General features: G+C 37.4%; 1 protein-coding gene across 1 annotated transcript in view; it reads left to right on the top strand.

Annotated features, from left to right (window-relative positions):
- Positions 1 to 14,004, top strand: part of GABBR2 (gamma-aminobutyric acid type B receptor subunit 2) — a 790,497-nt gene that overhangs the window by 576,443 nt on the left and 200,050 nt on the right. The window contains exon 8 of the mRNA XM_027874970.1: positions 2,884 to 2,944. Coding sequence (XP_027730771.1) covers positions 2,884 to 2,944 — 61 coding nt within the window. The remainder of the gene's footprint in view (positions 1 to 2,883; positions 2,945 to 14,004) is intronic.

Raw genomic sequence — 14,004 nt, forward strand, 5'->3', positions numbered from 1 at the left:
AACAGACCCCTGTTGTTGTTTTATTAAAAAAAAAGGACAGCAAGTCAAGAATTGGTATTATTCTAACAGATGTTCACAAGGTTAGAACTACTAGATCTTGATTTTGTTTCATTTTGTAATCTATATTCAGAAATTATCATCTATATCCTCTGGCTGGCCAGGCTATAAATAGTGTACTCCCAACTCCCCAAGGTTGTTGTGAAATAAAAATAAGAAGACAGTTATAAAGAACTTAATACAGTTCCTAGCATATAGTAGATGTTTATTAAATTCTTGTTGTTGTAGTTTTTTTTTTAAAAAAGCAGTAATTCTGTCTCTCTCCTTTTCACCCACATTCTCTACTGTATTTATACACTCAGGTTCTTGAATTTTCTATTAAGGTTCTATAGATTTCTATAAAGATTTCTATATATTTCTATAAAGAATCTTCTATAAGCAGACAGAGATGTGATAATCTCCCTCTCCTTCTATTAGACCTATCATGAGCCTCATTTTTACCAAGTCTTGATGTTAACTGTGAAATTGTATTTATCTCCTCATGTTAAATTGTAGCCAGTTTCAAAACTCCAAGAATTTGAGGGATCACTAAATTAAAAAGTTATAAATGAAAAGTATAGTTTATCTCTCAACCATTACTTACTGATATAAAATAAAGTGCTTCCACAGAGTTTTCTCTTTAGAAATTAGCGTTTTATTCATGGACTCTCAGAAGTAATGGGGGACCAAGGCCACTGACCTGTTTGGATTCCCTTAGCCATAATTAATTATAATAAAGAGGGCATTTTTGAGGATACCTCAAAATGTTGCTTTCTTGGAAACTTAAGCTGATTTCTTTAGAATTCTTATAAAAATGAATGAAAATGTTGTTTTCCTGCAGTTTTCATAGTAAAATCCAGTGATGTTATTGGTTGTCCCTGCTTTTGTTCCTTGCATTCTCAATATAACCTGTTACCCAGTGATGTCATACGACTTTCCAAACTCACTCTTTCAGTTAACTCAGATGCAACAATTTTATTTTTCACAGGCGTGTACCATGGTCAATTTAATTGCCAGCCTTTTTTCAGGTGGAATTTAAGCAATCTGGAACTGTTATTCTCTACAGAAAAGCCACCCAAGATGAAGGCCTACCATTCTGGCTCTTTGCCTGGCGGATTATGTGAAAATTGAACATCTATTTTCATTGGAGTAATCCAACTTTGATTCAGTTAGCCATTTGTTGTCAGTAATTGCAATAACGCAGCACCATGGTTTCTTTTACAACTTTTTAAAAGTAGTTTCCTAAAGTTATATAAGTAGGAACATAATTACTTAAACAATAACCTTTTGTTCTATAAAATAAGATATGACACTTCATTTTCCAGTAAGAACAAAGGAGTTTTTCACCTTTGACAAGTGAGGTAGAGGGAAGGCCCCAAAAACATCAGCTCTTTCAAACTCAATATTTAAAAAAAACATTTTAATACAAACACTGGCAATGTCTACAAATGTTTTTGGTATAGAAGACTGGCATATTTTCAAGAAGGATGATATTATTAAATTAGTTAGGTCTCTGCCTCTCAAGGTTTTTGCAAGCTCTCAGCTCTGTTCTGGGGCCATATTTTTATGCCTCAAAGTGGTCCATTTACATAAAATTAAATAGCACTTTTAAAGAGGTTGTGTATTTCCATAGTCCCTTGAGGACATTGTAGCAAGGAATAAAAAACAAGATTGTTTCTCTGCCTTTCCACATTATACATTATTTCAGTTTACCTTCATCCTCTTAGGGTGTTTTCATCTCATTTCTTTCATAGAGAATTGAGGTGTGAATTCTAAACTGATAAACATCTTCAGTTGTCATTTTCATGTTAAAAAGATGTCAAAGTATCTCTAGAGAGTTTTGTTTTGTTTTGCTTTGTTTTTTTGTCTTGCTGAATACTGTCCAGGTGCCCTCTAATATTCCAGAGAATTCATGGAATCAAGTTTTAGATGCTACTTGGGGCTTAGGGAGGAAAGTTATTTCCTAGTTCCCTCCAGAAAGAAATAGTACCATTAATTGGTTTTTATATAGAGAGAGTAGCATAGCACAGATAATATTTTTGGTTCAAGTTTCACATCTGACACACACTAGCAATATGACCTGATCTTTGTTGGTGGAGGGAGTTTGCTCACCAGGAGTTCTCTATACCAATGAAATCAATGTTTAGAACCAAAAGAATACAAAAACTCAGTCAAGAGGCATATGAGTCAGTTAATAAGTGTTTATCAAACTCCTACTATGTGCCAGACACTGTGCTAAGCACTGAGGAGATGAAGAAAAAAGTAAAAGATATTCCCTACTCTGAAGGCACTCGGTTTAATGTGAAAAGACAACATTTGAACAACTAGGTACAAACAGTTAATAGGTACAAAAAGTTATATACAGATAAATTGGAGATAATAAAGGCTTCCTATAGAGGGAGGGATTTTAGCTAGGACTTGAAGGAAGCCAGGAAAGCCAGGAGGCAGAGATATGTGGTAGGTACGCCGAAATTCATGGCATCCCAAAAGTCTTAGTGAAGTTCTAAGCTATTACAACTTTTGGAATAACCCAGATACACTTTCTGGTTTTGAGAGACAACTGTGAAGTGCCGAAAGGCCACAAAATTCATGTGGGGGCATAGGTCACACAGGTTATTAAGCATATATTTAAATTTGTTACCAAAGTATCAGAGTATTGATTGCCTACTACAAAACCTAACCTGTAAGAGCCACAACCGTGTTATAATTTGTTCATTTTTAAAAACTAATAAAGCCATGACCTAAAGAGTATGTTTTCCTTAACTAATGATCATAAATGAATTTCATCTCAACTTAGTAGTACCTGATCTTATAAGGAATTGCTTTTTTGTTTGTTTGTTTTTTTAGGGTCAAGTTGTGTTCAGAAATGGGGAGAGAATGGGAACCATCAAATTTACCCAGTTTCAAGGTAGGATTTGGATATCTACTCTTTCTAGTCTGTAATCTTTGTGCTCACCTTTTTTTATGAAAGAAAACTGCATTTCTATATAGGCTTCAGATACAAAAAGACATCAAATGAAATGAGCCACATGGAACTACAGAGAAAATCTGATCATGGTGGGTTTTACCTTTGAAAATGGCAGTTTGGTTTATTCAGAATACTATTCCCTAGAATGATACTTCATCGGGTTAGAGGCTTCTTGCTACCTTATTCCAGCTATATAACTCTGTGGCAAACCTCCAGTACCTCAAAACTGCTCAAAATCAATTGGCAAATTTATTACCTAGAAATATTCGGCTCAGTAAGTTTGAACTGAATATCTTCTGTTCGTCGATAATTAAACCATTTATGTATTGCCAAATGCATGGTGTCCCAAAAGTCTTAATGCTGTTTTAACCCTTTCCCCACCCTTTTTTTTTAACAACAGGAAAGAAATACTCCAAGACTTTTGGGACACCCAGTTTTTGTCATAATTGCTCAAAGGGGGCAGTAAAAGAGTGATAAAGAGGAAAAAACACAACTTAGAGCAATAACACTTGAATTTGAGTCCCAGCTAGATACTAGACACTAGTCTAGTATCATAGATACCTAGTTGTATGACCTTGGGTAAGTCATTTCTCTTTTGAAAGGCAGAAGTTTCTCACATGTCCTATTTTTGTCCAGACGTGATTTCGTTGGTATAGGGCACTTCTAGTGAGAAAACAAAGCCCTCTACCAATTTAGATAAGCAACTGTTCTACAACTTATAGTCTTAGAGAGGTACCTGGCTTACTAAGACAGTAAGTGACTTGCCCAGGGTCACACAGCTAGTATATGTCAGAAACAGACTTGAACCCAGGTCTTCCAAGCATCAAGGCCAACTTTCTATCCACTACACTATACTACCCCTCTTCTTCATCTATAACAGAGATAATAATATTTGTACTACACTACTTACTCCTAAGGGATATTGCAAAGAAAGGGTGAGTTAAACTTATTATGATTATATAGTTTTTACTCACCTTCCCACCCAACTTCTTTCTTTACGACTTGGGGGGAGGAAATTTTGGGGGAAATATTTTCCTAGGATAACTGCTTCTACTTTTTCATTTAAGTTTGGAAACAGCAACCACAGCTGCCAGTACAACCTCCTCAGAGGCTTTAAAATATCAATCAGTCTCACAGTTAGAAACAGAATGTTTTCCTTAGAGACAACGTTTGACACAAAGTAGAATGCCGCTTGTCCTAAAGAATGACCACCAAGGGTTAAGAAGTAGAAAACAACCCCTGAGTGTTAGATACTGGCTAAGGAAGGGAATAAGTAGAAGTGTGGTACCATATTCCTGCCTGCTGCCTTCCTACTTTTTACGGGTCTCCCACCTCCCCAAAGCTGTCTCTTCAGCACTTAGAGGTAGTAAATTGTGGCAAGTACTGCTGGATAGACTTGACTGAAGAGCAGAATAAACCTCAGACCTTCCTGTGGAAGGACCAATCAATCAACCAACTGACAAGCATTTATTAGTACCTACTATGTGTACTAGGGCTGAGCTGGCGATAAAGAACAAAGAATGAAACAATCCCCACCCCCAAGGAGCTTATATCCCAATAGGGAAAATAACAAGTACACATAAAAGCTCATAAAGCATAAACATAAAATTAATAAACAGTGTCTTCAGATCTAGTTCTTCCTTCCTTAGACCAAAAAAGTATTTATGCCCTTAAATCTAAAACTTGAAAAGAAAGGAAATATGTATAAATACAATCAATCAATTATAAATTCCTTTGTACTCTCTCCTACTCCTCCTCTATCTCAAACACACTGACAGGGACAGCTTTTCTACTCAGCATTACAAGTTAATTAGTAGTAAGCCAGGACTCAACTCTTCCCCTTTCCCTTTCCCCCAGCATTTTAGAAAATATAAGGAAAAGGGGAGAAAAATATGCTAGCAAATCCTTTAGTAATTCTTTTTTTTTATTTTGGTGAGGCAATCAGGGTTAAGTGACTCGTCCGGGGTCACATAGGCAGGTAATGTCATCAAATGTTTGAGGCCAAATTTGAACTCAGCTCCTCCTGACTCCAAGGCCAGCACTCTATCCACTACGCCACCTAGCCTGTACATTCCCAGTGCCTTACATAACACCTTGCAATTTAGCAATTAAATTCAGCAAGCATTTATTAATTACCCATTAATTACCCAGGCACTCCTGATACAAAAGAAATAACAAAGTAATTATTTATATTGCACATAGTATATACTCATTATCAGGAGAGATCTATATTTATATGGTACTTTACAGTTTATAAGCCCTTTCATAACAAAATCATAAGATAAATGATGCAAGTATTATTGTGTTGTTTTGCATATAAGGAAACTGAGGCTCAGATAAGTGAAGTTAGTTGCACAAGGTCACGTGGCTATTAAACATTGAAGACTGGATTTCAGTCAAGTCTCCTGACTGAGCTCTGTGTAAATGAATTGAATTGAGTTGGGTCTTCAAAAGTCAATCATTTCCTTCTATCTAACCTAAACATTTTACCCTTCTTTGATATTGTCTACCGGAAGCTAGAAGAGGAGCTAAAGATAAAGGTCAGTGGAAACCTAACTGAAGGGCAGCCTAGAAAACTCTCCCTAAAGACACCTCAGACATGTGCTAGGCTGTGGCTTGTGGGGCGAGGAAGGCGGGGGGACAGAGAGAGAAACATAGCCAGTGGTGGAGGCTTATTGCTGAATGAGCAATTGCTTTGCCAGGTGGTCAATTTAATTCTTTTGTTAAATCCACCCAAGTAGCCAAGTGGTGACATATCAGGTCTACTTTTTCCCCACTGCATTGAGTACAAGATTGCATCAAATGCTTAGTAATTTAGTCTGTTGACCAGCAGCACTCAATCATTATAACAGAAAAGGAAATTAAATCAACTAAAGGATTTGACAGAATCATTGCTCAATCATTTCTATTTGGACAGGGCCTTGATGTTCATGTAGTTCAGCCCCCTACTTCCTAGGCCTCAGTTTACTCAACTGTAAGATGAAGAAGTTGGATTAGATGGCCACAGGGGTCCCTTCTAGTTCTAAATGCATAGTCTTTTGTTGTTGTTAAGTCATTTTTCAGGCATGTCCAACTCTTCATGACCTCATTTGGGTTTTTTCTTAGCAAAGATACTACAGTGGTTTGCCATTTCCTCCTCCAGCTCACTTTACACATGAGGAAACTGAGGCAAGCAGGGTGAAGTGACTTACCCATGGTCACACCACTCGTAAGTGTCTGAGCCCAGATTTGAACTCAGGAAGATGAGTCTTTCAGACTCCAGGCCCTGCACTCTATCCACTGAGCCACCTAGTTGACTCATATGTATGGTCTGTGATCCATCATTTTACAGCTAAAGAAACTGAGGCTCAGAGAAATTATAACATATCTCACCACTGGTTAGTAGGGATTCCTTTCATGAATTGGTTAGACTTAATAGCTCAAGGTCCTTTCCAAATCTCAAATTCTGTGATTCTGTTAAATAAAGTCCCACAACCAGTTAGTGACAGAGACAGGACTTGATGTGGGTCTATTTACTGCCAATCCAGGGCTCTGTACCACATTGGTGACTTAAATCTAAATCACTCATTTCTGTGTTGAACATGTTTCTCTGCAATCACTCTCTTTCTCTGAAGGGTTGATCTAAATTTTGGTCATTAATTAACTAGAAACAAAGGAGTGAAGTAGAGAGTCAACCTTGGAATCAGGAATACCTGGTTTCAAATCATGCCTTTCATATACACTGTGTGATGATGGCCAAGTCCCTTAACTTCTCAGCATTCCAGACAAAGCCCTAAGATTACAAGATTTGGAAGAGTTGCTGATTTGCATTGGTGGAGAGAGTTGTCCACATTGGGAGTTCCACACACCGGTGAAAACAGATCTGGACTCTCCTCCCCTCTCCAATTAAAACAACCAAAACCACTGACCAATTACTGATATGGTACTTTTAAAAAGATAGACATTATGGGAAAATCTAGATATATTTGGTCACTTCTAGATATGCCTGTTCATGTTAAGTAGATCCCAGTACTGTTACAAGGAAACCATAAAATTATAATAAATTACATTAAATTGCCAGAGTGACTTTTGAACTGGACTGTGGTAAATCAAGAGTTGCTCCCTTGCCCAAATCTTCTTAGCCTAATAGAGGTTTGCTTGTGCATCCTTCTATGGCAGGTAACTGACAATAATGTCAACTCTGATGCTTTTACAGAGATGTCATTTTAGGCAAACCTTCATTTATTTCCACAGTTGCTGATTTTTCCTTTTTTTATTCCTTGAAAAGAGTAAGCGGATTGGCAAAGATTTAGACTTTTTAAAAACTGATTGCCACTGGAATAATTTGTCACGTTTCCAGTTCTTGAAATAGAGAAATTCTTGGAGAATGTTTCATACATTTTTAAAAAATCATTTCTCCATTGCATCTAGATTTTCATGCCAATTTGAATGCTTTTTGGTTTAATTGAGATTTTGCCTAAATCTAGATGGTCAGTTTTACATGTGCCTGAGCAAATTTTAGCACTTTGCTGAGACATTTGTGGATTTGTCTAGGTACATTTTAAAGTATGCTTGCAACATAATTATGATTACTGCTATTCACTCGTTTGTCATATTTTTCTTTACAAAACCTAATTGTGTCAACATGAAGACAATAATACAGTATTGTTATCAAAATCAGTGAGGCAAGGCAGTCAGACTATTGGGGGCAGGGAGACAGCAGCTGTTGCCAATAGTCCTAATGAGGGCATCAGCCTATCTTCCACTCTGAGGGTATATCTACAGACAGAATATAAAGACAAAGCCCAGGACTCTTGGCCAGTGTTCTTAGTTAAGTTAAGTTTTATTATGTCCATTTTACAAATGATGAACTGAGTCTTAGGGGAATCATATAACTTTCCCATTATTTTAGAGCTAAGATTTGGGCCCAGGTTCCTCTGGTTACAAGCCCAGTGCCCTTTCCATTGCATGAAAAAAGCCTCGTATTCTTTGGCCATGGAAGAGAGACAAAGGAAGACAATTTCATACTTCATAATAGCTAGTTTGTACTCAAACCACCAGAAATACAAAGGTATCTCTCATACCACACTTAGAGTCTACAATCTCCTTCCTACACTCTACTTAAGCTGAAACTCTGTATTTGTAAATAGATCTGAATTAATACATCTTCTCACATTAGTGAATAAGGAATTTTTTCATTCCTCAAAAACAACTGGATCTTTTAAAATCCATTTTTCTAGAAGAATCCATAAGCTAAATAACCCAGGTATGGAGACTTGTGAATACACTACCTCAGACAGTTTTCATGCAGGTCTCCATTTTGTAGATGTTCCCAATGTCAGTTTGCAGTGGATTTTAATTACCCTTATACTATAAATCTCTTATAACTATATATAATGTATAATTACCCTTATACTATACTATACTATACCATATATATACTATATATAATTACCCTTATACTATACTACAACCTCTTATAACTATACATATATATATACACACGTATATATATATATATATAATTATCCTTATACTATAAACCTCTTATAAATTCCTAACTACTGTTTTTCTGTCCTTCCCAACTGTCTCCCTCTCTCCTGACCATTCTTACACCTGCTCTCCTTTCTCTCTCTTCTATCCGGGGAGATGCTGGTAAATGTTTTACAACCAGTTCTCAAAAAATATATATATACAACAGACTTTTAAGTTTAACCTGAATAATTAGCTTTTTCTCCATCACATCCTTAAGTCTAGACAATCAATAAAACAATAAGTTCAGCCTCGATTTGCAGCATATATATAGTTTGTGACCATCAAGATATCTCCCCCTCTGCATGCCACCTCAATTGCCCTTCCCAAACTACAATAGTCCTCACCCTTCATAAACCCACTGCAGTGGTACCACTCCTCTTTAAAGGGCAACAAGAACAAGCATTGACCTTTCTTGGCATGAGTGGCCTTTTTTGACTGGGAGATTAGGATGGGCTCTTCCGGAATGAACAGTTCATTTAATGAAAAAAGGAGTCACTGGTTGGGGACCTGCCAGTTCAAGAATAATGGTTTCAAGACCTAGAATGATCTTTAGAAATCATTCAGCCCAATTGACTCATTTTTACAGATGAAGAAGCTGAGGGCCGGATAGACAAAAGGACTTTACTCAAGATCACACAAGTAATAAATAGCAGAGTCAGGATTTGAACCCATATCCTCTGACTCCAAATCCAGAGTTCTTACCACTACCTTTGGACAGAGTTCTTGGTCACTTGGGAGTATCTCTATTACAAGTAGGATGCATCTGCAGCCCTACAGGGAAAAGAATATACTATAGGGAAGATACTTCTTGTTAACTGATATTAATGAGTTCCACTAGCTGAGGATCATCTTGAGATTGGAAGAGCAAATAGTTCTCTTTCTGAAGGACCCAGTTAAGCATTTAAAAAATAGATTAGTAGGACAACCTATGCTTAAAAATTTGGCAGCCTGTAACTAATAGGGGATGTGACTACAACTGAATGACTGTATAGAGGACAGGATAAAGGAGTGGTCTAGGTAGGAAGAAAAAATATATTGAGCCATTAGGACAGGAGAATGCAAAGCTGGAGAAGTTGCTTGTCAGTCAAAAACTGTAGTCACGTAAGGGGGGACAGCATCAGGAGGAGAGGGCATTACCAGAACGTCCAACCTCAGGGTCAAGACCGGATAAGAAGGAAAGTAGCCAAAACAGGTTTGATAGCTTTAAACAGGGAGAAAATGAGGGATATGATGAGTGTGTAAAACAGGTTTGGAAAAACATATTGTGCCATAAATGATGAATATGAAGAATTTAAATAGAGATGGAAAGACTTGTAAGAACTGATAGAGTAAAATAAGCAGAATCAGAACAATTACATGACGAAAACAAAAATGTAAAGCAAAATGGCAGTGAGCATCTTTAGAATTTCAATCAATATAATGTGTAATAGTGACTTCAAAGGACTCTTGGTGAAGCATGCCTCCTGACCCTTGACAGAGGTAGTAGACCATAAGTACAGAATGAAGCACACATTTTCAGACATGGCCAATGTACTGATTTGTTTTTCTTGGCTAGCCTTATGTGTTACAAGACAGGGCTCAATGGTGGAGTAAGTCATTGAGAAAGGACAGTGGTGGGGGAAAAAAAGAAAAAAGCATCAACCAAACATTTTAAAGGAGTGGGGTGGGGAAGAAGTAAAGGGATGATAGAGGTGAAAGGACAAGATATGGGCAAGAGAAAGAAAGTTCAGAGTCCAGGTTTTGGGAGGTAGAACTAATTGCAGTGATTGATGGTAAGGTTTAATGTGTTACCCACCACATTGACAGGTGGCTGAAAGAGAGAGGACAGGAGGGAAAATATTCAAAAAACTGTAAAGGCAGAGGATTAGAAGATTAATCAGCAAAGATGTTGAAGTCTCTGAAGATAATATCAGGAGAGGTAGCGGAACCAGGTACCCAAGACAAATAGAAAGACAATAGGGTATCCAGGATGTTACTAGGTGCTAGCAGCAAAGACTAGGAAAGGATGAGTTTGATTACGTGGGGCAGTTTAATGGTACAATGGATAGAATGCTGGGCCCGGAGTCAGGAAAATCAGAATTCAAATCTGGCCTCAGACACCAGCTGTGTGACCCTGGGCAAGTCACTTACCCTGTTTGCCTCAGTTTCTTCATCTGTAAAATGAACTGGAAAAGGAAATGGCAATCACTCCAGTATCTCTGCCAAGAAAACCTCAAATGGATTCACAAAGATTCAGACACGACTGAAAAGTGACTGAACAACAGCAAAAAGATTCCATGAACTGCCATTGCATAAGATCATAATAATAACTCACATTTCTAGAGTGCTTTAAGGTTTACCAGAAAGACTTGCATTCATCTCTGACACTAGCTGTGTCAGCAAATCACTTAATTTCTCTGAACCTCAGTTCCTCATCTGTAAAATGGAGATAATAATACCTTTAATGCCTACCTCAAAGGGTTGCTATTTGGCTCAATCAATCAACAGGAATTAAGCACTTGTGTAACAAGTATTATGCTAGGCATTGAAAATACTAATAGATAAGTGAGACAGTCCCTACCCTGAAGAAGCTTAGGCTCAACTGGGAAATCAGATGAGATCATTTATGTCAAATGCTTAGCAAACCTGAAAGTGCCTCCTTGGCCTCCCTGACTCAAGTCTCTCCTTACTCCAGTCCATCCTCCACACAGCTACCAAAATAATTTTCCTTAAGTGTAGGTTTGACCATGTCACTCACCAACTCAATAAACTCCATTGACTCCCTATTGCCCCTAGAATAAAATATGAATTTCTGCTCGGTTTTTAAAGTCCTTTACAGTCTAGTCCCAATTTATCTTTCCAGCCTTATTATGCATTATTTCCCTTCACGTATCTATGGTCCAACTAAATTGACTACCATAATGCTCCTAATACATAATAATCCATCCCCCATCTCCAATAACTTTGCAATGGCTGTCCCCTTTGATGGAATGCATTCCCTCCCTTTGTCTACCTCATATAATCCCTTACTTCCTTCAAGACACAGCTCAAACCTCACCTTCTACCTGAAGCCTTTTCTGATCCACCCCCTCCCAAGTGCTAATGTTCTCCCTCCTGAAACTACTTTATACTATTCATTTTGTATTTATCTTGTATATACTTACATAACATAAGCTTGTTGAGGGCAGAAACTGTTCCATTTTGTCTTTACATCCCCAGCACTTAACATAGTACCTGGCACATGGTAGGTGCTTAATAAAAGTTTGTCAATTGATTAGTATCAGACACCACTTTAAAACTTCTCAGTTCCTAAGTTGGGTTACTTGAGGAAGAAATGCATTGCCACGTTAGCTGTAAAGGAACTTCTGTATTCTCCTATGAAGATCTTAAAGGATGAAGAGTCTGCCCTACCACCATGGTGGGGAAGGGAAGTTATAACTTTGGGAGGTCTCATTGATTAAGGACTCTTAAAATACAGAAACAGTAGAGATCACAGAACCAGGAGTCATGAAGCATCAGTTCAAATCCTACACTGCCACTAACTATCTGGTTAACCTTGGACAAGTCATGGAATCTCTCTAGGCCTCCGATCTCTCATCTGTAAATATATATCACCTGACCTCACTGATCTCTAAGGTTCTAGCTCTGACACTTTATGAATACCAGTCCTAATACCACTCCAATATTTCATCTCAGACACTGTCTTACATCCAGTTGCTCTCTATCTCTGTTCCCAAAACAAGACATGGCAATGTTCCTTTTCCAAGTCTTCACAGCTAATAGATTCTAGTATTATAATTCAGCCAAACACAGCTGTGCGTGGTCATTAAACAAATGTTTCCAGCATACCTGCATATAAATTATTTCCTTTTACTCCATTGTGACTCTCAAGTATAAATGTAGGCTGTTTTGAGAAGGAGAGAAGGAAAAAAAGGAAAGAATAAATGAGATGCAAATATTATTAATGCCATATATTTGCATATAGTTCACAGGGGCTTCTATGCTTTCATCAATGATTTAAGAAACTGGTCATAGGAATGAATGTAAACAACCTTTTTTAGAGAATTTAAATCAAATGGAATTGTATGTCTTTGGGCTTAAAACAGCACATCCAGATACAAATGAACAAACTGAATTCCTCTTATATCCTGTTTAATGAAATAAGGCACTAAAACCTCATGCACATTGAAAGAATTGGCATTCCAAATAAAATACTAGGTTGATCACATTGGTAACCTTACAATATAGAGTAAAGGAAATTTGCACAAAGATGAACTCACAAATTTTCAGTCATGGATTTTTGTTTTCATCGGTAATTTGCAATAATACTTATGGTGAAGTTCAAACTCAAGCAATATTTGTTTGGTGCCTACCATATACAGTAAACTAGACTCAGCACAGATAGAATTACAAAGTTTAGATAAGTTCTTACCCTCAAAGAGCTTACATTCAGAAAGTGAATAAAACATATTTCATCTTTAGTTATTAAGTATATAATAATATTTAAAGAGCTAGCACAAACTAATGGTTGAAGTAAAGAAGAAAATTAGTAAATTAAACTACGTGTGAATATAAAAACGTGTGTATATATATATGACATATATATTTCATCAACATAGAGATAAATTATTGAACTCATGGGTACTGATGAGATCACTAAAGGAGAAAACATAGAATAAGGAGAGAGAGAGAGAGTAAAACCAGAGAGAAACCTAAGCTTAGGGGACAAGAGATGGGTGATGGGATAGCCACCAAACAAGAGTCAAACAGGTAGAAGGACCAGGGAAGAATAGTGCCACAGAAAAGTATACAGGAGGAAGGAGCGATCAAATGGTTGAGAAATGAGTAGGTAATGAAGAATCAGTGGCATCAAGTATAGAAAATGATTTCTAGGAGTTTGGTGGTGAAATAGATTTATGATGCAAGCTTGAGGGATGGCAGAGTCAAGTAAAATTATTTTAATCAGAATAGGGCAGACTTAAGCATGTTCATAGGCAGCAGGGAAAGAGCCAGTTTTGCTCGTTCTAGACCTCTGTATGAAATATAACATTTCTGGAACTTAAAACATTTCAGCTACCCAAAACTAGTTGACTACCTGGGCTACACCCATGGCCCATCAATCCCAGTCTTTGGGCTCCCACAGCCTGGTCCAGTTTGGGAGGATACCCTAAAAGGTCATTTTCTCTTTGTTTTATTATGCCCCACCCACAGTTTACCTGGAAAAACAGTTTTTATTTAGTAAAACTCATGTCTCCATAAATGTGGATAACAGAGTCTTCATCTCCCATATAAGAACTCAAGGTAATAATGGTATCAGGTACAACACAATCTATTTCATCTCACATAAAATGTAAAAGAATCTCTCTCTCTCTCTCTCTCTCTCTCTCTCTCTCTCTCTCTCTCTCTCCTCTCCTCTCCTCTCCTCTCCTCTCCTCTCCTCTCCCCCACCTTTTATACTCCAAAGAGACTTTCTGATGGCTTGAGCTTCCCTAGAAGTGAAATACAAC

Source organism: Vombatus ursinus, unplaced genomic scaffold (genome assembly GCF_900497805.2).
Source record: "Vombatus ursinus unplaced genomic scaffold, bare-nosed wombat genome assembly UNPS02014807.1, whole genome shotgun sequence".
In the NCBI taxonomy this organism is placed as follows: domain Eukaryota; kingdom Metazoa; phylum Chordata; class Mammalia; order Diprotodontia; family Vombatidae; genus Vombatus; species Vombatus ursinus.